Below are 27986 nucleotides of genomic sequence, written 5' to 3'. Positions count from 1 at the left end.
TGTGGTTAGACTTGTGTTGTTCCCAGTCTTCCTTTCATCATGCTCACTTCTACCAGCATTTGTCTCAGTTAAGCGCTGCCATTTGCGCTGGCTTGAACTGTTGCACCAGCAACATACAGTGGTGCCTCGCTTAACGAATTCCCTGCTTAACGAAATTTCTGCTTAACGAAAGGATTTTTCGAGCGGAGGTTGCCTCGCTAGACGAATGCGTTTTATGAAAAATTCGTCTAGCGAATCGCGGTTTCCCATAGGAATGCATTGAAATTCAATTAATGCGCTCCTATGGGCAAAAAAAAATTCAAAAAAATTCAGTGCATTCCTATGGGATTCGCTAGATGAATTTTTCGCTATAAGAAAAGACCAGTGGAATGAATTAATTTCGTCTAGCGAGGCACCACTGTACTGGGTGCTTCTGCTATACTGTTGCAGAATTGCGATGGAACTGCAGTCTTGGATCTGGCCTTATCCCCTTTTTGCCTTACCCTATGAGAAAGACCACCAGGGGGGAAAGCAAATAGCTTGTCCGTAATGGAAATAACATCAAGATTGGTTCCAGAATGGTCCTAGACCTAAACAAAACATCAACCCATTGCTTGAAATAAAGGGAGTGCTTTATAAAGAAATTCACATTTTGGTGGGAAGAACTTGGCCTGAGTGGCTTAATGCAAGGAGCTTCAGTGAAGAGGGTAACTATAAGTGATGATGCAGAATTCTTCTCACTCCTTTTTCCTTATCAGAAAATGGAGAAGGTCAGCTAACCCAGAGAAGGACAGCCATCCATCATCCCAGAGTGCTGATGTTCCCAAAAGCGAGAATGGTTCATTGGGTAGGTTATTTGATTCTATTAAGAGTTTAGCAAACTTCCTCTCTTAGCTGCAGATAAAAGTTATAACCATGGGGAAGTGTTTGAAGAAGGCCCCAGGCGAGTTTTATTAAAACAATTGCTTTGTTTTCTATGGGTACTTGAGTGAGTAAGCAATTATTTTAAGCAGCTGAGGATATCTTAGTAACAGCAGAAGCCTATATGCAGGTATATGCAGAGGTTCAGTGGGACTTGTTCCCAGATATGTGTGCAGTCTCATGTCCCGCGAGCTCCAAAAAGCTCAGTAGGACTTGATTCTGAGGAGGTCATTGATATGATTGTGCTTTATTAGATAAAACTATTGAGAATAGTTACAACTATGTGCCTTTATATTAGGGTTGACATACGTCTGGAATTTCCCAGGCATTGTCAGGATTCGGCCGTTGGAAACAATGTTCAGACGTATGGCAACCCATGTCGGAAGTGCAGATTTCAGGGAATTTGCTTAGAAATAGCTCAAACAACTTTGGCCCTGCTTGCTCATTCCATGGGAGGGTGTTTCACAGGGTGGGTGCCACCACCGCGAAGGCCCTCTGCCTGGTTCCCTGTAAGCTCTCTTCTTGCAGTGAGGGAACTGCCAGAAGGCCCTCGGAGCTGGACCTCAGTGTTTGGGCTGAACAATGGGGGTGGCCATTAAAGGTCACCTTTAAAGGTCAGCACCAACACTTTGAATTGTGCTCATAAATGTACTGGAAGCCAATGCAGGTCTTTCAGGACCAGTGTTATATGGTCCCGGAAGGAAAAATTGCTGAGTAACAGCAGCTGCGTTCCTCCATGGCACTTTCTTGGGGCGAAGTGGATTATGGTGTTCCTGTGGGAGAAAGAAGATGTAGGTGTTGGGGATGGCACAGACGTTTGAGCAAAACTGAAGGATTCAGAGGCTCTGGCAGGAAAAAAATTAATCTGGGAATAATAATAATATCTATGCTAGGCCTAAATTACGTGTCTAGATATGATGCAGACAGCTAATGAGCCCTGAGTGCTCACTGGAAGGACAGATCTTGAAGCTGAGGCTCCAATACTAAGGCCACATCATGAGAAGAGAAGACTCCCTGGAAAAGACCCTGGTGTTGGGAAAGATTGAGGGCACAAGGAGAAGGGGACGACAGAGGACGAGATGGTTGGACAGTGTTCTTGAAGCTACGAACATGAGTTTCACCAAACTGCGGGAGGCAGTGCAAGACAGGAGTGCCTGGCGTGCTATGGTCCATGGGGTCATGAAGAGTCGGATATGACTAAATGACTAAACAACAACAAGACACTATTTCTTAAAACTAAAGTACCCTTCCTTCTCTTCATGTATCCTCATTGGCTGGTTAGGGAGCCAAATCGAAAGTGAAATTTCTCAGGACTAAGACAAAGGCAGAAAATCAATTTTCTGAGCCATAAAAATTTGTGGCTCCCGTAGTCCAGTTTGTAATTGGATAGATAACAGGCTTGCTTAAAATAGCATTAAGGGAGAAAGGAAGTTCTGCTGAAGAAGAAACCCCCTTAAGTGAATGGGAGTTGTTTTAGAATCTTTGTGCATGGCTCGTGACGTGAAGGTGTTCCTTGGGGGAAACTGCAAGTCGGGGTGTCTGCGATGGGAGGGGAAATCCTACCTTTACTTTGAAGCATTGGGAAGGAAGTGCAAGTGTGTGGTTGTTGGCTGGATAATTACCTGGATTCAGGCTTCTGAAATCAGCAGGGGATGACTGTTTGGCTAGCTAGCAATTTTATGATTGCATGGTGTAGATAGTGGTGCAATTGTATGATGGCATGGTGTAGATCAGCTCCCCTATTCAAAGGCAAGAACATGATTCTCCCAAAACAAACTGGTTACTACTGGTTTCGCACCACAAACTGCCTTACCAGTTATTGCTGCTTGGCGGAACGGATTATGACAGCTACATTTATCCATGCCAAACAGAGGCACCGTTTACCTTACATAGGAGGAGTCATGAACTCACATTCTTTGGCAAATTCAGCATTTGAAATTTGTGTTTTAAAAAATCATTGCAGGGCTAATTGATTCAACAGTCCATCTGAGAAGCATTGCTGAAAATATTTCCTCATCAGCCAGCCATGCCAGAATTAACTTGCTCAACAAGATTCTTAGTCTGGGAGAGGTAATTTCTATATTCACTTAAATGAGATCACCTTTGGAATATCACTTTGTTACGTAGTATTAGTGTGTGGGTTTATTTGAATAAGAAAATGCAAGCATGTTTCAGGTTTCCAAAACTGCTATCTCAGTGTGTTCAAATAGCAACAGATCTTATTTTAGATTGTTCCACAGAGATCTGGTATAAATAGATGTACAATTGAATGTGATTTGACAATGGCTTGTTTCACCTTTCATATGAATCCATAGTTAAAATACGCTCCGTTTCTCCATTGTTGCTGCCGCAGCTGCCGCCACACCAGGGAAAAACAAGCCACAGTCCATCTAATAATAATAATAATAATAATAATAATAATAATAATAATAATAATAATAATAATATATTTGTTTATCACATACACAGCCCAACAAGACAATGACAAAACTCCACCAACAGCATACAAATCAATATGGTTAACCTGACCCAAAACACTCACCCACCCCACCCCACTCACACACAAAACAAAGACTACCACAGCCAACCACAAAGGAACAACCATATCCTAGACCAACCCCAACATCTCTCACCATCAAAAGAAAACAAGTGAACAGTAGAGAACCTGCACGAGCGACGCTGACAGAACCCCCCCCACACCTATTAAGCAAAATAGAAACATTGTCACCCCACTCCACCCTCCCCCATCTACTTTCCTTCCCCTCCCCTCACCAATGTCTCAACAAATGAAACTGATATGTAAAAATGCTAAGAGAGACATTGCACATATCCTTGTAAACCAAGAAAACCCTTAATAAAAATTTATTTAAAATAATAATAATAATAATAATAATAATAATAATAATAATAATAATATATTTGTACCCCGCCCACCTGACTGAGTTGCCCCAGCCACTCTGGGTGGCTTCCAGCATATATAAAAACACTGAAAAACATCAAACCTTCAAAAGCTTTCCTATACAGGGCTGCCTTCAGATGTCTCCTAAGGGTTACTCATCTCCTTGACATCTGATGGGAGGGTATTCCACAGGGTGGGTTCCCCTTCCAGGGTGGGTTCCCTGTAGCCTCACTTCTCGCAGTGTGGGAACCACCAGAAGGCCTTCGGTGCTGGATCTCAGTGTCCATTCTGAGAAGAGCCTGGGTTTCAGGCTAGTAGCAGCTTCATACTTTACATACTTCCTAGTTTCCAAATAGAACATGACATCTAAGAGAGAAATGTGCATCCCTGAGTGTGTGCATGTGCAGACAATCTATAGTCCCTTGTAGGCGTGGCAGTGGGACAGGCAGTGCTCCATATGCCTTTACTGGGAAGTATGGGGGGTGGGGTAGTGGTGTTCACCATCCCAATTTAGATTTCTTACAAGTTCTGGTGCCCTGAGCCCTTTTGCTAGCCTTGTGGGTGTAATAATTGTGATTTTCTAACCTTTGCGCCAACAATTGTAGCTGTTCACTATTTGATGAAACATCGAAACAACAAACTCATTTTCAGTTCTTCTTGTACGGGAATTTATTTTATAGATGCAGATGCACAAGTCTTCTGCAGGAAATCTTAAAGCTGGTATTTGTGAAGTCATGGCAACTGATGCATCATCACAGAATCTCCTTTGGGAAATCTTTGGAACAAACATCTATCAAACATTTTGCTTCACCAACTTGTCCCTTGTAGAGTCCTTTTTTCAGGAATTCAGAAGTCAGATTCCTAAAGTGAGTATCCAACTCATTTTTTTGTCTGCTAAATAATAACCCCAATCAAATTGCTTAGAGGAAAAGTTCCTGCTCTTCCCTTATCAGAGTGGCTTTTCACATTGTGCTCTCAGCATAACAGTTGGCAGTTTTGCGAAAGAGACATTTCAATTTCTTTGTGCTTCATGAGCTGCAATAGCTGGAAATGAATGTCAGGAAGAAGCAGGGATGGAATATCAGACTTTAGCTTTGATTGTTGGAAAATAGGCAGGCTGATCTCTCCTGGGTCAAGGGCAAAAAAGAGGGGAGTTGTGGAGACTGTTTTTAAGAGCAAAACGATTGCATGGGCAGGAAGTTCTAAACCTTCTCCTTTGTGTGACTTCCTGTAGCTTATACATAGTTTATATCATGGATATTTTAATTCTCAGCTGATTAGATTACATTTCCCTCCATCCTTGACCATTGGCCATGATAGATGGGGCTGAAGGGAGTCCAACAAAGACACGAGTCCATAGGTTTCATAACTGACCTGTGAGAAGATGAGAAGTAGGTACAGGGAGAGCTCAGCTCCATCTACCCGCATACCTCCGCATCTCTTAAGCTTGGGTCCCCACACCCACTTTTATGCATGATCAGAGCAGATCTGAATTTCGACAAATATGTTTACTGCTGCCCTTTCTAGTTTGGCCCTGGTTACAAAGAGTTCTAAAGGGACAATTCAACAGGGATTTGAGGGAAAGACCCAGAATCATTGAGAAATGAGCAAGCATTATTCACCCATAAAATGGTCTTATACTGTCTAATCAGGTGTTGTCTACCCCAATTGGTAGCAGTTCTCCAATGTCTCAGGGGAAGGGTCTTCATCAGCTCTAGTTGCCAAGAACTTCTGAAGTGGAAACGTATATTGGTTTGGTAAAAGGAAAAATAGAATATGGTGAAATAAAATGAGAATTCACTGGGTGCCTAGATTTGGGGCAAGTAGTGGGCAAGTGAGAGAGCCCAGCAGAGATTTAAAATCACAAGGCATGCAGCAAAGTAAAGCATTGAAATATAGGCTGTTTGACCTTTGAAATATCCCCTTCTAAATTGCTTCCAAAGTTCTCCACTTCCCTTAGCATAGCAAGAGACCACATGTTTGGTAAGTTAAAAAACGTTTACAGTGGTGGCTCGGTTGTCAAACGTAATCTGTTCCGGAAGACCGTTCAACTTCCAAAACATTCGACAACTGAGGCGCAAAGGGCAGTTAGCAAAGTCAATGGAGAAAAAAGAAAAAAAATGAAGCAGAAGCCATTCATAGAATCATAGAATCATAGAGTTGGAAGAGACCACAAGGGCCATCCAGTCCAACCCCTGCCAAGCAGGAAACACCATCAAAGCATTCCTGACATATGGCCCTCAAGCCTCCGCTTAAAGACCTCCAAAGAAGGAGACTCCACCGCACTCCTTGGCAGCAAATTCCACTGCCAAACCACTCTTACTGTCAGGAAATTCTTCGACTTCCGAGACACGTTTCAAAATGGAAGCAATTACTTCTGGGTTTTCGGCGTTGGGGTTCCGAAATGTTCGGCTTCCGAGACACTTGAAAACCGAGGTACCACAGTTCACATGATGGAAAGGAAAAAGAGCAAAGAGTTTGGTGTCCCTTCCTACCATGATGAGGGGATATAACTTAGCTAAGCCTGGCAGGTCAGCTTACTCTATGGTCTTAACCCCTTCATGCATTAATTAGAGTTACGCATTTTGGTTATATGAGGCTGGATATATCCAAGGATCAAACCTGGCACATCATGCATTCAAAGCATGGCCTCTGTCACTTCACCATGTTACTTCTTAAAGCTACAACACCTCTTTGCCTTAGACCATGTCTTTGTGTGGACATAGTAGCAAACTTTAAAAGGAATGAAGGCCCTGATTGAAGGCAAAATTCCATGTGCACTCAATCACAGGTGATAAAAGCATCCCTTTCAGTTAATAGTATTAATGCAGACATCACTTCCATATAGGAAAAAATACCTGTGCACCATATATGCACATACACTAACACATGTAACACTTCTATAGCCATCTGTTTCACTGCTTGTATATTTAATATACAAGTCATTAAGAAGCTGCAGACAATAGTGAATTCCTGCTGCAAGTGCATGCAGTGGTCAGCTATATGTTCCCTCCCTTGAATTGAGTTCAAAGGAACCTCTTTTTGGAATCACCAGATTAGGTTTTTGAAATTTGATTTTCCATAAGTTGCTTTCTGCTTTCCTTGTTGCTAATCCTGTTTTATAAGGGCATCACCGTATAAAGGAGCACCTTATTCCACCTGATGCTCTAGGGCTAGTACAGTACAGGCCTTTGGCATACTTCAATACTATCTGGGAGCCCAAGCCTGTATCACCGTTTCCTCTTCCTATCTGGGAGGTTTTGCAACTGGTAGGGCAAGGTCACAAGATCTCCTAGTCATGGAACAGGTTCCTGCAGGTCTGTAGTTCTCAACTCACAGCAGCACCAGCAACTGAAGCAAACCTCCACACCCCGTATATAGCTGGGCTTTCTTGAGGCTTAGAATGGAGACATTTAAATTTTCAACCAGGCCAAATTAATGTTTTTACTACTAGTAGTAGTATGGTTTGAAATATGTTTTTCAAAAGTACAATACTTTTACAGAATAGTAATAAAAAACCCCAGAAAGGTGTGTCCCTGAGCTGAGGAATTTATAATTCAAAATTTATATGCAAAAGGAAGGAGAAAAGATATAGACAAAGAGGAAGAATGTGTATTCAGTTCATCACTTGTCTTTACGGTATGAGGACTAAGGGGTTAAGCCAAAAGCTACTCAGGAAAGGTTTTTTTAAAGAGTGACTTGAAGTAAGTATGGAAGTGGGCCAGCACTATGTAGGTGATCTGGGAGTAAGTTCTGGGCAGAAGGAACAGCAATCAGGAAAAGGGGAAGTTTAAAGAATAGTTTGGTGATAAACCCGAAGCACCTTTCTTTGGTTAATGCACACTTCACGTGTTTTTGTAGGCATGATATAGCAAAGGAGAAATTTCTAAATCCATTTAGGCCATGCTGTGACCTGTTTTACTTATCTTAGGCCACCGTCTTGCCCACAGTTGCTGAAATCAATGGGGCAACCAGGTGCACTTTTGTGGGTGGGATGCTATCCTTAATCTACTGTTTCATTAGAACATCAAATGCTCTGTAGGACATTTTTCATCCAGACTCAGCCAGCTCATTCTTAATCTTGCAGGCTTCTTCTCTCCTGCCTAGTTTTAAAAAGATATCTAGAATGACAAGTGCTGAAGTCAAAGAAGTGACTAGTAGGCAGGACAGCTGCACTAAGTATGGTATCACACACATACTTTCCCCACAGAGCTGCCAGTTTGAAGTTGCTTCTCTCCCTCCATTGTGAGCAAGCTATGATTTATATGAGAACTGATGAGAACTGGTGAGAACTGGGGTCTTGTGAACTGATCTATCTACCTATCTTTTCCTTTTAAAAGTTTCACTTTTGTTTTAAGTTGCAGCAAGATTCTCAGTACCAGGTGGCTTTTGTCAAGGAAACAGTTTCGTTCTTATCGCTCATCTCCCAAGTACAAAATGAAACTTCTCTATGGCGCATCCTCCTGATGGCCCCAGATATCACTCAAGGTGTCAGTGCTATGAAGGATATGATTGCTGCCCTTCAGAACACAAGCAGGTAAAAGAAAAGGCAAGCTATACACCAAAAACATAATAGCTCTGCCTGGTATTTCGCTGACAGTGATGAAGTGGTAGCTTCCACTGACGGTTATAAAGGGAGGCGTTATGAAAGGAAAGCATGAGATTTCAGTGGCTCAGTAGTGGATTTGAAGGTCTAGGCTGTGTACATGGACTTCATCTGTAGTGCTTGTTCGATTAATGTGATTTTTATTGTTCTTGGTGATACAGAAAGTTTTGCAAAGAAATAAAAACAAATAGCGTTCAAATGGGGCAGGGATGATACAACAACATCTAATACAACATTGTATTATCAATTGTTATATCAAAGGAGCTAATAGATTAACACAGTGAAACAAATGAATGTTTATAACTGAAAATGCAAAAAATTAAAGCAAAACAAACAAACCAATGGGGCAGTGATGATTGCCACGTAGAAGTGTCTTAGGGAGGGAAACCCTGAATATTCGGAATTCATAGACTTCATTGTATTCATTTTCATCCTCCGCTTTATCTCCATTTGTTACTACTTAGGGAATAGGCTGCTTCCCTCCTGATTCTTGCCATTTTGTTTTCCTAAAATGCCCTAGACATTGTGCAATTTCTTCCCTTACACTACCTAGCTATTGCTGTTTGATGCTCTATAATATGCTCATTCTGTGTTTCTATTGCTTTATTTCCCCTGTTTACAAAGAATTATTATGGCTGTGGAAAAGGATTCTCCACTAGTTGCAAGTGACAATGGACTGCAAGCCATACAGAACATGATTAGTGGTCTGCTGCAGGCCTTGAACTGCTCAAAGCAAGGTGAGGCTGCTTGGTTATCTCGTTATCAGGCATCTAAGTAATATTGATGGACAGGTTTAAGCTCTTGCACATCCATACTTGTTACATCATACATTTTTTTTTTGCTTCAGTTTTTAACAGACAGTAAGATGCACAAAACAATGAAATGCTTACTGCCAACAGAAAATAGAAGCAACTTTTTCATACGTTATTCAAGGCCTTGTTGATGTGTTTGTTCTGATATGTGGAAAGATTAATAGTCATTAGAAATACTGGGGTGGTTTGTATGTAACGTTTCTGGCTTAACAGAGCATAGTTTGTTAGCCAGGAACAGGGTCTCTTCTCAGCTCCTCCTGACACATGCCATCTTTGGCACATCAATGATTTAACCCAGAGTTCATTAAATCGCATTGAACTCAGTCCCCTGAGCCTAGTTCTGTAAGGTGCCACACAATTTTTACTTCACACAAAGTATGAAGTTTGAAGCAGATCTTGAGAGGAAGATGAAGCAGACACGAGTCAATAGAAGCGAAAGGGTTCTGAGATATGTGGGACCCAGGATATGATGGAGCTTTGTAGGTAAACCCTGGCATCTTGAACTGAACCTGGAAGCATACTGGCAGCCATTAGAGTTTGGAACTAAAACAACACAGTCTTGCTACCTGACATCATTTAATGGGAAAACCTGGGAGTATGCACCAGAGTGCATACTCCACCACTGACCTCTAACCTCTTATTTTTGGAATAAATTAAGAAGCCTATGTTTGGAATTAATATTGTGTTTGCGATCACCACGTAACATGGAATGGAACCCTAGACTTATGCTGCAGAAAACACAAATGTCAGCTAAGCAGAAGTCAACAGTGGTACAGACAGCGTTTTGGCTAGTGTCACTGTTAAAGGAGTCCTCCAGACAGCTTGTTCTTTGAGCATTCATCCCTATTTGCTCACACTTGGAGGTTACATTTCCAGTTTTATTGAGCACTTGTGGGGAATCTTCTTCATTTGCTTGTCCCATTGTTAAACATCTCCTGTTAATCAATTGTTTATACCACTCTCCATGTTATTTTCCTAACTTTGGTTTTTGAAAGTGGATTTATTGTGCCAGAACATTTTACTCCATTTTAATTGTGTAAACCTAAATTCCCAGTATGCAGTTTAATCTCTCTTGCAAAATACTGGCCATCTGGAGACAACCAAAGTAAAGGAGAAAGGAGATATGACACCATATAAAATAAGAGTACAATTGAACAGCTAAAATGTGAAGTTCCTTCAAATGCAATGCTTGTCTATCATCCCAATTAAAGCTGAAAGGCAGCAACTCAAATTGTGGATTTATCTTGTTTGTTTTTATTTTGTAGATAATAACAGCTCAGCAATGAATGACATTTGTCAGCTCTCTCTTTACTGGAAAAACAACCCAAGTTTAATGACTCAAATGAAAGACATTGTGAGGTGAGATTAGAGTAATAAATTATTTATGGGGTGAAAGTTAGGTTTTTGCTAATGTGAAGTTTTATTCTGGGCGGCAGTGGGAAGGATGCTTTGCGAAACCTGTATTGCTTTCACTAGATCATATGAACATTTAACCAGCATCTCCTGTATTGTTGGGGCAAAGCTGGTCTATTAAACCCATAACACACTGTGAATTTTAGGGGGGGGGAATGTATCCCTGAGAATTTGTAGTATTAAGAGTGTGATCTTATGCATGATTCCTCAGAAGTAAGTCACCTTGGCCGGGATTTAACTAACCAGCTCCATAAATGGAAGCCTTGAACAAGGATTTCAGTTTGTGCAATAGGGCTTTCCTTCCTCTCCTCTTTCGGCATGCCCCTGTCCCTCAAAATTGGCTTTCGTGTGTGTGTGTGTGTGTGTGTGTGTGTGTGTGTGTGTGTATTCCCAGAATAGTACACAAAGGGAGGAGAGGGGCTTGTTCCACCTAGCACACTGAAGAAGAAGAAGAGTTTGGATTTGATATCCCGCTTTATCACTACCCGAAGGAGTCTCAAAGCGGCTAACAATCTCCTTCCCCCTCCTCCCCCACAACAGACACCCTGTGAGGTGGGTGGGGCTGAGAGACTTCAGAGAAGTGTGACTAGCCCAAGGTCACCCAGCAGCTGCATGTGGAGGAGCAGAGACGCGAACCCGGCTTCCCAGATTACGAGTCTACCGCTCTTAACCACTACACCACACTGAAATGCTTGTGTAGACACAGGGCCATCTTAAGCATATCCGGCACCGTGGTGCAAAGCTCCCTCTGTGCCCCCCCTATTTCCCAGAGTTGTCAACCTTTTTTTAGTGAGGACGGTGCTCCCCGTGGGGCTGCAGGGGGTGGGCAGTGGCTGGAGGGCGGCTCCTCTGACAGGGAAGAGGCAGCAACTGGATGCAGCGCCTCCCGGCTCAGCTGGCCACTTCATGCCATGGTGGCCACGGAGGCTCCGGGCGTGGCGCTGCTTTGGCAAGGGCGGCATGGCGGAGGTGGGCAAGGAAGGCGAGCTGATGCTGGGAGGCGCCGCGTCCAGCCTCTTCCTCTTCCCAGGCACCCTCCAGAATTTGGCACCCTTGCGCCCCGCACCACTAGCCTCTATGGATAAGACGCCCTTGTGTAGACAGAACAATTGAAAGAGCTTGATGTTGAATTCTGCCCACAGTGTTTTGCGGGCTTACTCCCAGCTAACTGTGTATAGGATTTCAGCCACGGTGACAGAATCCATGACACATTGGTTATTCTCGAATGTAGCACAAAACTATGGTTTAAGCACAAATATTGGGCCCTACCTCTCTTCCTTCAATGCAGCAGAGGGGTAGGAATCAGAACCTTTTGCTTCTGTTTTTTATGAATGGGGATTTGTTATTATATGCATGCCTAGAAATGTGGCATCATTCAGAAACTGATGAGAGTATCTTCAAGCAGAAACAACACATTGTTTATTGAATTTTAAAGAATTACACATTTATCATGGCATAAAGACTAACAGGTTTATTCTGCCATGTTCTAGCATGAGGGGGCATTATTGTCTTTTTGTTATTATGTTATGTATTTTGTGGGGGTTTTGTGTGTTTGATGTTGTAAACTGCCCTGTGATCTTTGGATGAAGGGAGGTATATAAACTTACTGTAATAAATAAATGTTTGATTTCATTTGAATTTGTATTTTTGTTTTCATTTCAGAAAAATATTACCCCCAGATTTTGCTGGTGAAGACTTCAAAATGCGTAATCTCTCAAAGGATTTGGAAACCATTAAGAAGTCTCTACATCTTTTTGAAGTTTTACCAGAGAAATTTAGCACTGCTGAACTGAACAACCTATTCAAGCAATATGAGAATAACAGAAGAGTGAACTTGACTGATATCCTTCAGTGGCAAATGGAGGCTGACAGAGACAGTAAATTAAGAGGTGCACTTAATAGGAGAGAAATCAACCAAATCAACAACTTCACTTCTCTCCTGCTTCAAAACGACTTTAATAGGCTGCACTTGTTTGATGTAATGGCTCACTTGAAAGAAAGTCAGAATGTTCCCAAGTTTAGAAACATTTGGAAGCAAACATTTTTAAATAAGACTAAGATTATGGCCACAAAGATATGGCAAACCATTAAAACGATAAATTCTCACAAATTATTTTATATGCCTGAAAACCTTAGAAGGTACTTAGCATCAGTCCGAGATGTGCCATCATTGATTTCAGATTTTCTGTTTAAACCTGCTACTATTAACAACTTTCCTGAGAAGTTCTTGACACTCCAGAAAATCTTAAACACTATTGGAAATGTTCACAAAAGTCATAATTACTTAGTGCTATCCTTCATTATTGACAAGATGCAGGACATTCAAAATTTCGTTGGCGAATCTCATTGGAATGAATTCAATCATTATTGGCGTATTACAGAAAAACTCAGGTCTGCAAAATTGAGCGATACAGATATCGTTGCCTATGGGCAGGTTCTAGACATATTGCACAACAATCTTCATGTTCACCACAATGGCTCTGGCCTTCCTTTGAAAAAGGAGCTTGGGCAGCTGACCAAATTTGTGAACCATTTAATGAAAGAATACAGTGAGGAGACAAATGTCTCAATGTTTTTAGATGCTGCTCTGAAAACTCTAGATGTGCTAGAAGACTTGGAGGAAAGGTACACCCATGAATTAATTCCTGTCAATCCACTGAAGGATGCCAGCAATGAAACTGTCCAGAGATTGTTCCAAATATTCAAGGAAGGGAAAGATATACTTTCTGATCCTAGGCTGACAGAATCATCTAGTATAAAAAAATTGGATACCCTCTTCAGTTTTTCACGCAAGTTACTTTTGCAGAAGTTGTATAGGACTTCAGCACAGCATGATTCTTTAGGAGAAGGAAGAGTACAGGATCTTTTGTATTTAACATTGACCCCTTTTCTAAGGGAAGATAATCAGGGTAGTGGAAGACTACAGAACTGTACTGTCAAGGATGTTCATCACATTGTTCTTAAAGTGTTGTTAAATAATGCCACGCTACTGGATGCCTTAAGAGGAAGCAGCTGCCATTTCCTCTTTGCCTCCACAGACTTGGAAAACAAAACAGCCCACCAGCATACATTTACTGAGTTGTTTCAGCTTGCGATAAGAAATTTAAAAATGATGCCAACTTTCCAAACTCTCCACAAAGACCAATGGAAATACTTTTCAGATGAATTTCAGTGCTTCATCAACTCATTGCAAGTTTCATCAGAGTTTCTCTACAAATTGAACTATTTCCAAAGCTACAAGAATCTCTGGATACAAAAGATGCATAGAAGTCTAACAGCCATCTCTAATGAATTCCACCAGAGTAATCTGACCTGCCGAGCACCATGGCTTATGGACATTATAAATGGACCTTCTGCTTTGCACATTTTAAGCCCTTTTATTCTGAATGAAACAGAACCTCGTGCACAAAATTTATCTGGCAGCGTACCACAAGCCCTTGCATTTTTCATTTTGTTACAAAATGAGCCCTATAAGAATGACACTGTATCAAAGATGTTAAAAGTGAGCAAAAATGATGCAAGTCAATCAAAATGGAAGAACTTATCAAAGGTATTGAGTGAAGTTGCAAAAATGTTGAGCTCCAATCAGAATGTGACAAATGCAAACCAGTATTTTCGACTGTTGGACATGACCAGAAAAGCTCTACTTCTTGTTGGCACAGGACTAGCGCCTAATAAAACAGAAACTCATCTGCCCCTCGAGACCTTAAGTTGGCAGATGAAAGCTTCCTATTTAGAAGACGTGCTTGGTTCATTAAAATTATTCCTAAGTGAAACCTCTAACATAGATTTCAAAGCTCATTTAGAAAGACTTTTTAATAATTCGTCCCCACCTGTTGATGTTCTTGCTCAAAGCCTTTTCTATATGAACCCTCACTGGAAAGAAACCAAGAAGGCATTAAACTTAAGTAGAATGATTTGGAATCAGCTGTTTTTAAATGAGACCAGTTTTAAATTAGCAACAATATGGGAAGATATCCAAAAGGTGATGTCTATGGCAAATCCACTGTTTCCTGAGGATGTGCAGCAGGACTTTAATGCAGCACCGGAAGCTCCATTGCAGTTTTCAGATGTTCTGCTTAGATCTAAAAGCACAAAAAACATTTGGGAGTACTTCTTAGCACTTTTGAATAAGTATCATTTTACAGCAAATGTGAGCATGAGACATAACGCCCCCTTAATGGCGTACCTTTCGGGAATAATGCAGAAAATCCAAAATACCACAAATTTATACTCACAGGATAATGGTTCTGATACTCTTTTCAGTGTAGAACTGGAGGAACTGTCTAGACACTTATCCCACCTTACACAGAAGTATGCTGAGGAAGACTCACCAAGCAGCAACATCTCAGAAGTAATCAATGTGGTCCTCAGGAATCTGTTTTTACAGAAAGCTTTTGAACACCAATTTAACACCAGCCAATTAGACGCAAATCCTCAGTTGGTCTATGATGGCAATAAAGGCCTCCAAAGGGTATATGACATACTGAGGCAAGGGACAATAATGCTTTCTGACAGCAGATTGGAAGAAGAAACTGCTAAAGGAAAAATTGCTGCAGTGTATCGTTTCTCCCACTTTATCTTTCAAAAAGAATTTAATGAGTTTTTGTTAGAGCTTAGTACTTTAGCAGAAGCAAAGATAATAGATGCCTTGCATTTATCTCTGAGTCTTTTCTTAGATATTGGGAACCATAGAGCTGGAAGGCCACATAACTGCAGTGTCCAAGATGCAATTCACGCAATACTTCAGATGTTGTTTAATAATGCCACTATCCCCGAGTCCTTGAAACAAAGTCATTGCAAACTACCTTTTACTTCCAGGGACTTTGAAAATAGAACAATGCCCAATCAAACATTTACTGAATTGTTCCAGGACTCAATAAGCAACTTAAAGCAGACTCCGGAATTAGCAAGACTTTACAAAAACAATAGTGAATATTTGTCAAGTGCATTGTTATGCATCATCAAATCCTTACAGTTTTCTTCAAGCATGCTTTCAAAAATGGACATTCTCTTCAATTTTAAGCATCCTTGGATAAGGGACATTCATAAAACTCTAGCAATCATCTCTAACGAGCTGCCCCCAAATGAATCAACTTGCCCAATCCTTGTTCTTAGTGATACAAATAATACAGTCAACTATGACCCTTTGAATCTCGTCCTGTTTTTCTTTGCCAATGAAGCAGAATTTTATACACAAAATCTCACAGACAGCTTAGCTGATTGGAATAAATTGTCAGTGAAGCTATTGCAGGATAGCCTTCCTTCAAATGCTGCCATAAATGAAGTGCTACAGATTGCCAGGGAAGATGTCCACAGTCAATCTGGATGGAAGACTTTTTCTCATATCTGGAACATGTTTTTCAAGTGGAACATTACGGAGGCTGAGTATGTGAAGCGTGGCTTGAAACTAGTGGAAAGAGTTCTGGTTGACAATGAAGTACCTGATGCCAGTGTTTTTAAAAATGTTACGTTTTTGAATTTACTGAAGGAGCTAAGAGCAGGTGTGAATCCACAATTTCTTCAAGACAGAACCAATCTGGAATATCAACCTGACCATGTTGCACACCCTTCTGTCATGACCACTGAAAAGCTTCTAAACAGAATACTGCTTCAGAATGAATTGGTGCAAACACTGCCTCCGAGCAATTTGATTGGACGGTAAGTGGTCAGTTTCATAATTGTAGCAATCTGTTGTTGAATTCAACAGTTCAGAGATTATTCAACTTTGTTCTCAAATAGGGGTGGGGTGCCTCTAAATATCAGGGAATTGCCAAATAGGGAGAGCGCTGTGGCACTCAGCTCCTGCTTGCAAGCTTCCCATAGGCATCCAACTGGCCACTTTGAGAACAGAATGTTGCACTAGGTGCAGGGCCGGTGCTAGGGCTTTTTGCGCCCTAGGCAAAATCACCTTCTGGCGCCCCCCGACACATGTGTCATGACGCATGCATCATGCCCCACGCACAATGCCGCTGACGCCCCTGCGTCCCCTCCATAGGCGGGAGGAGCGCAAGCCAAAAGGAGAGCTCAGCGTCCTCCCGCCTATGGAGGGGGCGCTGTGAGCTCCTCAGCGGCTGCAGCGAGAGAGCGGCGGTGGCAACAGCAGCACCCATAGCTGAAGGCTTCAGCTATGGGCGCTGACGCCACTCACTTGCTGCAGCCGCTGAGGAGCTCACAGCGTCCCCTCCATAGGCGGGAGGAGCGCGAGCGAGCACCGTGGGAAGGGCGGCAGTGGCACGGGGGTTTTGCGGGGCAGGCTGGCCAGCGCCCCTTCCATTTACGCGCCCTAGGTGACTGCCTAGTCTGCCTAAATGGACGCACCGGCCCTGACTAGGTGGGTCTTGGATTTCTCTAATGTCATTTTAAGTGAAGATAGATAAATAGCAAGGCTGGCCCACCGATGAGGCAAGGTAAGGTGGCAAATCTGAGCCCAAGTTGCACACCACTTGCCACCATTGCACCATCACGGACTCCTCCTGTGTGGGCCCCCCGCTGCCTCATCTGCCATGGGCGGCAGCCATGGAGGTGGTCGTGACAGAGGTGACAGGCTTTGCCTCCAGCGGCAATAGATCCTGGCCCGGACATGATACATGCTTTCGTATTTAAGCATGGGATAAAAACAACGTCTTGAATCCAAAGACCACACAATGAACTTAAAGCATGACTCTCCCTTTTTACTGAATTGCAAAAAAAGGAAAAGAAAAAACAAGACTGGAAGCTTATGGGTTCCTTCAGAGCAGTCTTTCTGGGGGCATGGGGGCAATTGCACCAGAAGGAGAAAATCGGCAACCTCCCCAGCACAAGCATGGGATCAGGGGGGCTGTGCGCAACCACACAAAAGGCACCCCCATTTGATGTGGGGTGCGATTATTTTTTACTGTGGGACTTCCTTCTCAGTAAGCAAGTTCAGAATTGTTGCCTGATGCCCTAATTGTGTACTTAAAGCTGCAATCCTAAACACACTTTCTAGAGGGAAAGTCCCATTGAATTCAATGAGGCTCATACATGAGCAAACTTGCTTTGGATTGCATTTGGATTGGCTCAATGGGTTTTTAGTTAGCCTGTCTCCTGCTTCCAGCCTCCTAGCCTAAGACTTACACTTGGAAGGGCCAGGGAGGATCTTACTGAAGCTGGTGATGTCTCTTAAATCTATGAAGTTTAGACAGGCTGCAAGTAACATAATAAATGAAGTGTCATACAGAGAAATCTGTTTAATTGCAGCTACTATCCCAGATGGTGTATCTCTAAATTTGTTTTACTCAAGAAAGTTGAACTCTGCTATCTCATTTGGAAACTAGGAAAGCTACTATGGGCAGTGTTGTTTAAAAAAAATTACTACCCTCATGTAAAATTCAGCTGAGCTGTTTCACACCATTATGTAATGTTCGTTATGGAAAACTTAAGAAGCCGGAACATTCCTTTCTTGTTTTTTTGTTTTTGTTCTAGGTTTCTGTTTTCAGAATTTGAAAACGTCTTCTTACACATGTCCCCCAATAATGTCTTCAGATCATACTTGACTTGTGTACTGAATGTCTCTGAAAGGCTGGAAAGTGAATTTTCAGGTAATGTATATGTTGATAGTGGCATACAATTTATTCGCTTTTGAAGCTTCCCTTTGCCTGAACACTTTTATGTATGAATGTGCCATGGCTGCCTGTGTACACACCATACATTCAAAGCTGATTATCCTCTGTAAGGATTCTGGAAACAGTAGGTTACCCCCACAGAACTAGAATTCCCAGTACCTTTAATAAGCTACAGTTCCCAGGATTCTTTGGGGGGGGGAAGGAATGTGCTTTAAATGTATGGTGTGTATGCGCAGCCTTGGACTAGCTGTGATCCATAAGATGAAGTCAATGTATGTTCATTCATGTATGCATTTATGTACCGTGTTTCTCATATTATAAGACACATCTTATATTTATTTTTTCCTCAAAAAAAAAACACTATGGCTTATTTTCAAGGGATGTCTTATTTTTTTCCTCCTCCTCCTCCTGCCGCGGCCGGCATTGTTGCTGCGCCTATCACTATGTCTTATTTTCGGGGTATGGCTTATATTCCTTGAATGCTTAAAAATCCTGCTATGGCTTATTTTATGGGTATGTCTTAAAATATGAGAAACAGGGTATGTGTGCAGAGAGGGAGGGAGGGGAGTGATAGTATTTCCATTTTTGTTTTTACCAAGAGGAGCTGCAAAAGCCACAGTCTTGATTTTAGGGGTGGCTGCTCAATATCATCCTCCCCTACCTGCATTTCTACATGGTGATGGTGAAGATAATGATAGTTGCATCTTCATGGTCATCTTGGTAGCCTTTTGGGCCAAAAAAAAAAGTACTAAGAATGCTTGAAATAAATAGACAAACAAGTAATTGTTTGGTTTTTCTGTACAGGAAATGTTGACCTCCCTCCAAGCATAGCACAGCTGAAAAGGGCTATTCTCACTCCCCGTGATACTGGCAAGAAAGATTTAACAGTTCCAGAGATCCTGATGCTAAGAGTAAGTAGGCTTAGGATGTTGGATGGTACAGTATGATTGTGTGTGCTTGTCAGAGCTGTTATTAAGGCCTAGGTCTGCTCAACATGCAAGTGTAATCAAAACCAGAAGACTACATTCCCTAGAGAAAAGCAGCTTTGGGAGGGAAAACCTGGCACAGAAATGGAGCTGGAATGCATCTCACGGTTTCCTCACCTGCTGCTTCTCTTTTCAAAATCTCTCTCTCTCCCACACACATTTGTCACTGCAAACATACCTGTAAAATGCAAACGGAGAAACTTTTCCAGCCCCTTTTGAGGATCACCTGTCAGAGACAAAAGTGGATGGAGCAGCAAATGTAAATTTTACCTTTGTGGTTTCTACACCGGGGTAGGCAACCTAAGGCCCGTGGGCTGGATGTGGCCCAATTGCCTTCTCAATCTGGCCCACGGACGGTCGAGGAATCAGTATGTTTTTACATGAGTAGAATGTGTCCTTTTATTTAAAATGCATCTCTGGGTTACATATTTGTGGGGCCTGCCTGGTGTTTTTACATGAGTGGAATGTGTGCTTTTATTTAAAATGCACCTCTGGGTTATTTGTGGGGCATAGGAATTCGTTCATTTCCCCCCAAAAAATATAGTCCGGCCCACCACATGGCCTGAGGGACGGTGGACCGGCCCACGGCTGAAAAAGGTTGCTGACCCCTGTTCTACACCCTCACACAGCCCTCTTTATCCTCCTTCCAGGCAATCAGAAGCCATTATCTGGGTTCAAGGACATATTCTGGCAAGGCAACACAACAAAAACGAATACCACTCAAGGAGGGTGCAAAGCAGGGCTTATGAGCCACATTGTCTGTTGAGTGGAGGTGTAGTTGGTGAAGGGGCGTGGCAGGAGGACAGTTCTGGGAACTCAAGAGAGAGGCCTGGAGGGGTACATTTGACTACCTCCCCAGGTCTGAGGTCCCCTATTCTTAAAGCCGAACTTTGGAAGGTGGGAAGTGGTTTTGGCAGTGGCGGTTTAGAGCAACAAAAGTGGCATGTGGTAAAGGGTTCATCCCCAATCCCTTGGCCTCTCTGCTCCAGATTCCCATTCCAAAACTAAGGAAAAGCACCCGTTGGGCCTTTGTCACATCCACTCACAAATGCATATAACTTGCACTGCCATCATAACCTCACCAGTGAAACAATGTTTCTTCACCAAGTTGGCCAGATTTTCCTCATTGGTTTTTTGTTTTGTAACCACTCATTTCTGAATAATTTCTCTCTCTTGATTGTATTTGAAGCTAACTCACCTCCAAAACTTGACATCACTCCTTTGTGACCACGAGAGCATCAGGTCATTGCAGCGAACCTGCCAACTCCCTGGTGTGAGCTTTGCAGAGTTGTGTGATCAAAGTGAGTTCCACAAGAAGCTTCTTTGTGGTATAGAACTAAGTGATCGGATTGTGACCAGTTTTATGAACCATAGCAATGTGTCTAGAGAATTTCGAGACATAGTCATAGGGGATCCCAAGAAACTCCAGCAGCAAATAAACAGGTAAGACCTTCTTCAAGGTAATTTGTAGCAGAATATTAGCAATGTATATTGCAGTGTATTATTTGTAGCCGTGTATTAGTTTGAAGTAACAAAGTTTTTTTTTTAAAGGTTACTAGAAAATGTGCCACAACTTAAATATATCCGAGATATCCCACAGTATATGGCATCTTTGAATTCTATAACGAATATCACTCAGAATACAATACACTCCAGGAAGCAAGGTAAGTTTTACATTCATTTGTTTGTTTCTTAGATTGAACTGCTTATTAAATTTGATTGTCAGTTTGGATCAAACCATTTTCATTGTGAAATTGTGGACAAGGCTTTGAATTTATACATATTTGTATAAAATTCAGTTATATTCAACAAAGGCACAGTGACTTGTTACAAAAGCTGTAATTAGTGATAATATGACCTTCCTATCTTTGCCGTGCTGATTAATTGTCTTTAGTGGGATAAGAAGTTTGGTCTCTGTTCAGTCCTGAACAAACAGAATCATAAATTTCCTCCTGGAGTCTGGCTTCTGGGATGATTGTGACATTCAGATCAGCAACAGAGCACCCTGGAGAATTAAATGGTCCCCCACTAGTTTCTGAAAGGTGCAGATTTTATATCAAATTTGTGTCCATTTATTCTCTATTTGTCCTTTGTAGACAACAGAAGGGCATTAATGGCAAGTGATGGATATATTATCATGTTGGAGGATGGACAGGTGAATGAGCCCCTGATGATACAGCTAATGCTATTCATTTCTGTAATAGTGTTGCCTGAGTGGCTCTCCACACAAGCAATACTATTATGAACCAATAACATCAGCCATACCTTTAGGGGCTCATTTGCTTGCTCGTTCTAATAATATAAGCCACACCATCCAGGGACGAAATGAAGTAAGGAATGAAAATATAGCATTAGTGATTAACCTATTGCTATCAGCTAGGAATGAAATGGTGTTTAAATAGAAAAGTGGTGTTTCATCTAGTGAGGATTGGTAAAGAAGCAAATGGAATACATTGTTGTTGGTAAAATAAACTCATTTGATATGATTCAGAGAAGGAAGTGAAATTAGAAACACATTTATGGGCAATTGGGGTTTATTGTTAGGCTTTTGAAACAGAAGATTTGGACAAAATGGAGCAGGTGAGATTACTGTCTTGATTTTTATCAGGGGCTATGCTTTATTAAGACAGCGTTATTTTAGGTTTATTATTTCAATGTGTATGGAAAATGTTTAAATACATAACAGAGAAAAGATGAGATGAATACTGAATGGCCTTGAAATGATATGGCCTCAGATCTCTCTGGGCACAGGAATGCAAAATAGCAGAAAATGGGAATGATACCTTTGCATTTAAATGTACCACATGGTGACACCCTTGAGTCATTTTCCCCACATCTCCCGGAAGCCTCCTTTCGGTGCTCTGCATAAGCAATGTTTCCTGAAGACTGAAATATTTCATTTTGTTTTGTTTTCTGATGTTTCAAAGACATGCTAATAGACCTTTTCAGAAACGTTGACCTCCTCAAAAATGATCTCAGAGATATGGTAGGAATGTCGACAGAAAGTATCAATGCTTTGATGGAAATGCCTCTTCCAGAAAACAGAACACAGGCAAGTTTATTATGAATGACGCTGTCTGCTTAGCTGGCTTCCCACATGCAGGGGATAAGTGGCAACACTTACGTGCAGCTCGTGTGTACACTTATTATGGGATGTGGTTACATGATCCACATCAGCCAGTAGCTCGTGTTTCTTACTGATCTGTCCATTCATAATGTACGATCCTTCATAATTCTTTGTCAACATTTTAGCTTACAGTGCGTCTTGTTCAGATTCTGGGCGGACTTAATAGTGTGACAGCCTCTCCAGCAGGAGAAAATATGATGCTGAGACATAGTAGATAAAAAGTTCTTCAGATGCTAGCTGCTACTAATTTACAGGTGGCTGCTGAGGGAAAGGCTTGTTAAGAGCACAACCCGACTGCATGACAGAACATGTGCATTATTCACAACCGCCAGTACAAAGGAAGGTGGCCCCCTCCTGTTTCTCCATGTAACCTAAGTTACATACAGGCCCAGCCTATCCTTTAGGAGTTTGGGCAACAAAAACCGCTCGTGGTGTATATACATCTGCTCTCTTTTGCCTCTGTTAATCAGGTTGGGCAGCTTTTTGAGTTGTTAAAAATGTGCAAACCTGTTTGACATTGGGGCAAAATAAATATGTAAGTACACCGCAGGAAACAAAACCTCTCCCAAAACACTTTCAAGTCAAAAACGAATATTTGTCTCCAGCCCTGAGCATTGCTGGACAGAGAGTTGTGATGGATTCAGTCACATAGGCTAGAGTCATAGAATCATAGAATCATAGAGTTGTAAGAGACCACAAGGGCCATCCAGTCCAACCCCCTGCCAAGCAGGAAACACCATCAAAGCATTCTTGACATATGCCTGTCAAGCCTCTGCTTAAAGACCTCCAAAGAAGGAGACTCCACCACACTCCTTGGCAGCAAATTCCACTGCCAAACAGCTCTTACTGTCAGGAAGTTCTTCCTAATGTTTAGGTGGAATCTTCTTTCTTGAAGTTCGAATCCATTGCTCCGTGTCCGCTTCTTTGGAGCAGAATCATAGCAGAGTCATAGAATCATACAATTGTAGAGTTGGAAAGGATCCCAAGGGTCATCTAGTCCAACCCCATGCAATGCAGGAATCAATGCAGGAGTCCTTCAGCAACACTTTATTGGGCTTAAGATGCAAAACAAGTCATTAATATGAATGGTCCAAAGAACCTGAATCTTTTAACTTGTGTTCTTGCATGCAAGAGGTTAAGGAAACTCCCAATTTGTTGTGTGAAGAATTGTATGTTGCTCCATCCTCTACTGTGCTAGATGGCGCTGGTGATGGCCGAAAAAAGAGAGATGCTTAATTCATCCTCATTAGAGAGAGCTCACTATTTACAAACTTGCTTTTCCTCTGTGCCAATACAGCTGATTTTCTGGATACTCCAGCTGGAGTCCTGTGATACTAATGCAGCTGGTGCTGAGCTGGGAGTCGTAGCAAAGCAATTCTGCAACCTGCCACTCACAGAAAGGGTCCACAAGTCTTACGTTTTAGGGGTCACGCTACTGCATTACCTGGATGTCTACAGTTTCATGTACAAGGTTTGTGTTGCGTTCGGATCTTAAAAATATCTCCCTAAATTTTCCAAGCTTGTTTGTATCAGTACTGTACAAGTCTTCTGCTTCTTTTGTTGCTTTGTACATACAGTAATAGGAAGGAAGTTCAGGAAATCAAGTAGCCTGGTTTGTGTGCCCATGTGCAGCAATGGTGTCATGTCTGTGAGCAATGGATACTCATAAAATGATGTAGGCTTTCAGTGGACATAGCTTTTGTTGGCATAAGGTAAAGGTAAAGGGACCCCTGACAATTAAGTCCAGTCGTTAATGTCTTTGGGGTTGCGGTGCTCATCTCATTTTACAGGCCTAGGGAGTCGGTGTTTGTCCGCTTCCGCAGACAGTTTTCCTGGGTCATGGTGTGCTGCTCACAGCTGACTCCAAGCTTAATTCCTTCTTATTAATGATTGTTTCAGGAATGACATGAGCCTGGGCTCTCCCACCATTATAAAAATAATCATGGTTGTAGCTGTGATCAGGGCGAGCTTTTTCTTAGCCCAGTTCACCTACCAGGGAAAATATCTAGCAGTGCAAAGGGTAAAAAGGAAGACAAATACAACCAAGCCATTGCCCCATCTTCCTTCCACATGCAGTTCTTTACGGGGTCCCACCTATGCACGATAACCTCAGACATAATCTGAAAACACCAACAATACCCTAAAGCAGCGTTTCCCAACCTTGGGCCTCCAGCTGTTTTTGGACTACAACTCCCATCATCCCTAGCTAGCAAGACCAGTGGTCAGGAATGATGGGAATTGTAGTCCGAAAACAGCTGGAGGCCCAAGGTTGGGAAACCCTGCCCTAAAGGAACCTATCTTCTAATTATGCATTGCTCAAAGCTTTCATATTGCTATTACGAATACTAATCTGTTGCTGTGCTCCCATGGGTGTATATTGCCACAGTCCACCCCAATCTCTGAGCGGTGCGAGGTTCTAGGTGCTTAGCCAGGGTTCGGGTTCCCTTTTGAAAAGGAGGCACAGTGGAGATTGTGGTGTCTTTAGGATATATAGTTTCTTTACAGATATATACAACCTGAGCCTATGATGGAGGGCTTCACAGCCTTAGCACCCCCAAAAGGGTCTTGTTCCTCCCAGAGCCGCAGCCTTGGATTCAAGCAGAAATCAGCCATGGCTTTCTCCCTGCCTTTTCAGTTGCAGCTTTGTCCTCTAGGTAGGTCCCTCAAAACTCTGCCCTCAAAACTCTGCCCTCAAAAATTCTGCCCTCAAAACTCCACCCTCAAAGAATGGGTGGAGGAGTCCCACCCATTTGCTATCTAGCATAGAATCCTCTTTCCTTTTGTTCTCTTAATGACCCATCACCCAAGCTGGTCTGGCTATTTCAGAAATTGAATCCAGGTATTAGAAGGGTCTCCATACTTCCTCCCCCCCAGCCCCCCCACAAACTGGTATATTTTTAAATAACAATATATTTAAAAATGCAGCCCATTGAAGAATTTTTAACAGATGATTTTATAGAATTTAATAAAGCAATGATTAACCCGAGTCCAACTCCAAATTGCATCAAAGCACTCAAGAGTTATTACCTACTTGAAAACATAATTGCTAAACTATGTTTAGCAATTGTATAATATTCCCTCTTCCCCTCTTCCTTGGCCCAATAAACCACTCTTTTCCTTTGCTTCCTGCTTCCCTAGTCAGACCTGTGAAATCTCAGGCCTATCAAAAATACCATATCAATTTCATTCCACGTTTATATTGACTGCACTCCAAAAGGGACATTTTTTATGTGTTAAAAGAGCTACGAACCAGAAGCCAAAAGCCGGTTTTTCTCCATCACTGCAATAATGTGATGAGAGGTTACCAGGTTGCCCAAGGCTCGCATCCTGGGATCTAATGGGTTGCTCCTGGCAGGTGAGGAGAGAGATCTTAGTTTTGCCTGGTGGGGACAGAGGAGGATGGCACCTGATGTCTCAGAGCCTTGCTGTGCTTGTAACCATAAGATGTACATAGGGTGCAGGGCCGTCTTTAGCATATGCGCTGCCGGGCTGCCCAGCGCCCCCAATTTAGTTAATTTCGCGTGCATGGTGCCGTTGAGTCTGACAAGTGCCGCCGTTGTGAATGACAAGCGCCGCCACTGGTAAATGAGCGCACAAAGTCGAAAGTCCTTTAGTGAAACAGTAGGAATACATTTTGGTAATACATAGGTATATATGTATTTTGTTTTTCTAGCTTGATCAAAATTATTTATTATTTCATAACAGGTAGGTAGTTAAGAGCTTAGGAGGCTTCAGCAGTGGGTGCCGGGCGCCCCCCCTCCCCAGAATTCAACACCCGGGTGCCCCACACCCCTTGCACCCCCTGGTAAAGACGGCCCTGATAGGGTGGGGTTTAGCAGAAGCTCTAAAGCTGAGCTTGTCCTCTTGATTCTGACCCCACCTCAGAGTTTGCTCCTCCTTCAGGAGTTCTTGACAAACCAGCTAAAACCTTGAGAGCAATCCTGACATCCTGCCTTTCCCACTGTGGTGCCCTCCATAACGTTTGGACTCTTAACTCCCATCACTCCTGACCATTGCCCATGCTAGTTAGGGTTGCTGTGGTCTGCTCTTGTTTATGGGGATGCCCTTCCATGGCCAAAGAGTTGCCAGGTCCCCTAAAGTGCAGTTGCTGTGAGGTGGGATCTGGGAATGGAGGGGTTGTAGCCCAAAGGGCAAAGCCTGGAGGCACCTGTTGGATCTGGAGGCAGACCCTGGATGTGAGGGATGCAGCAGGGAGGGAGCCATGCAGGGGCCTGGGGGGGGGTGGATCAAATAATTTTAAAAAATCTCATTCAGCTAAGCAGAGAAAAATGGTCCTGTCCTCTCATTATGTGGCTTTCCTACCTTCCCTCACTGTGAGAAGTGAAGTTACAGGGAACGAGGCAGGGGGCTTTTTTGGCAGTGCTGTCTTCCCTGTGGGATGCCCTCCCATCAGATGTCAAGGATATAAAGAACTATGCAACTTTTAGAAGACACCTGAAGGCAGCCCTGTACAGTGGTGCCTCGCTTAACGAATGCCCTGCTTAACGAAATTTTCGCTTAACAAAAGGTTTTTTCTAGCGGAGGTTGCCTCGCTAGATGAATTCGTTTTCGTCTAGCGAATTGCGGTTTCCCATAGGAATGCATTGAAATTCAATTAATGCGTTCCTATGGGCAAAAAAAAATTCAAGAAAAATTCAATGCATTCCTATGGGATTCGCTAGATGAATTTTTTCATTATAAGAAAAGACCCGTGGAACGAATTAAATTCATCTAGCGAGGCACCACTGTATTGGGAAGTTTTTAATGTTCAACGTTTTATTATGTTTTTATATGTGCTAGTGGCTGCCCAGAGTGGTTGGGGAAACCAGATTGGAGGGGTATCAATATTATTATTATTATTATTATTATTATTATTATTATTATTATTATTATTATTAAGACTGTGAGAAAAAGACCTAAACTCTGAAACTTCATGTTAAACCCTGACACCTGGTGTCTCTAGAGCAGGCATCCCCAAACTGCGGCCCTCCAGATGTTTTGGCCTACAACTCCCATGATCCTTAGCTAACAGGACCAGTGGTCGGGGAGGATGGGAATTGTAGTCCAAAACATCTGGAGGGCCGAAGTTTGGGGATGTCTGCTCTAGAGGCACTGCTTATATACAGCCTTCCTCTGCAATATCGAAGAAAGTGAAGCCGTATTTCTTTGAGAATATCTCCAAGCACCATGGGCACCATGGGCATAGGTAGGATTTATTTTAGGGGAGGGCAAGCTTTATGTTGGGGGAGGGGACCGAGTTATCTGTAACACAATTGGTCAGTTAGTTAGGTATTTTTATTTATTTACTTGATGGGGGCAACTGGCCCTCCTGCATTCTCCTGGCTATGCCAATGCAAGCCCCCACAGTTTCTTTTTCAAGCTATACCAGTGGTTTATTTTAGAGTAGCAAAGAGACAGCATGTAGGATGATGGGGGAGAAGATCAGGTTTCTGGCAAGAGGCTCCTGTTATTTTGACTCTCCTCCTATTGTGTGTATGCTATTATATTCTGCAGAAAAGTGCAAATGGTCGTCTTGCAAGACTTAAATGGCCTTGAAATTATTAATAGGAACAATAAGTCGCAGTTGGGGTAGGTTAAAATCCACAGCAGCCTACAGCAAATATGGCTTTGAAAAATGTATTTCGCTGTCCAAAGCT

The 27986-nt window shown here is 42.4% G+C and overlaps 1 protein-coding gene across 1 annotated transcript in view; it reads left to right on the top strand.

Moving 5' to 3' along the window:
* Positions 1-27986, top strand: part of ABCA12 (ATP binding cassette subfamily A member 12) — a 142747-nt gene that overhangs the window by 22345 nt on the left and 92416 nt on the right. The window contains exons 4-16 of the mRNA XM_035138968.2: positions 738-826; positions 2864-2970; positions 4480-4665; positions 8158-8336; positions 9030-9142; positions 10483-10576; positions 12293-16291; positions 18077-18192; positions 19021-19127; positions 20392-20645; positions 20754-20866; positions 22130-22254; positions 23627-23800. Of these exons, the coding sequence (XP_034994859.1) occupies positions 738-826; positions 2864-2970; positions 4480-4665; positions 8158-8336; positions 9030-9142; positions 10483-10576; positions 12293-16291; positions 18077-18192; positions 19021-19127; positions 20392-20645; positions 20754-20866; positions 22130-22254; positions 23627-23800 (5656 nt within the window). The remainder of the gene's footprint in view (positions 1-737; positions 827-2863; positions 2971-4479; positions 4666-8157; positions 8337-9029; positions 9143-10482; positions 10577-12292; positions 16292-18076; positions 18193-19020; positions 19128-20391; positions 20646-20753; positions 20867-22129; positions 22255-23626; positions 23801-27986) is intronic.

The sequence above is a fragment of the Zootoca vivipara genome, chromosome 1, assembly GCF_963506605.1.
Source record: "Zootoca vivipara chromosome 1, rZooViv1.1, whole genome shotgun sequence".
NCBI lineage: Eukaryota > Metazoa > Chordata > Lepidosauria > Squamata > Lacertidae > Zootoca > Zootoca vivipara.
Note: the sequence above shows the minus strand (reverse complement) of the source record. Positions and strands in the feature narration are given on the sequence as shown.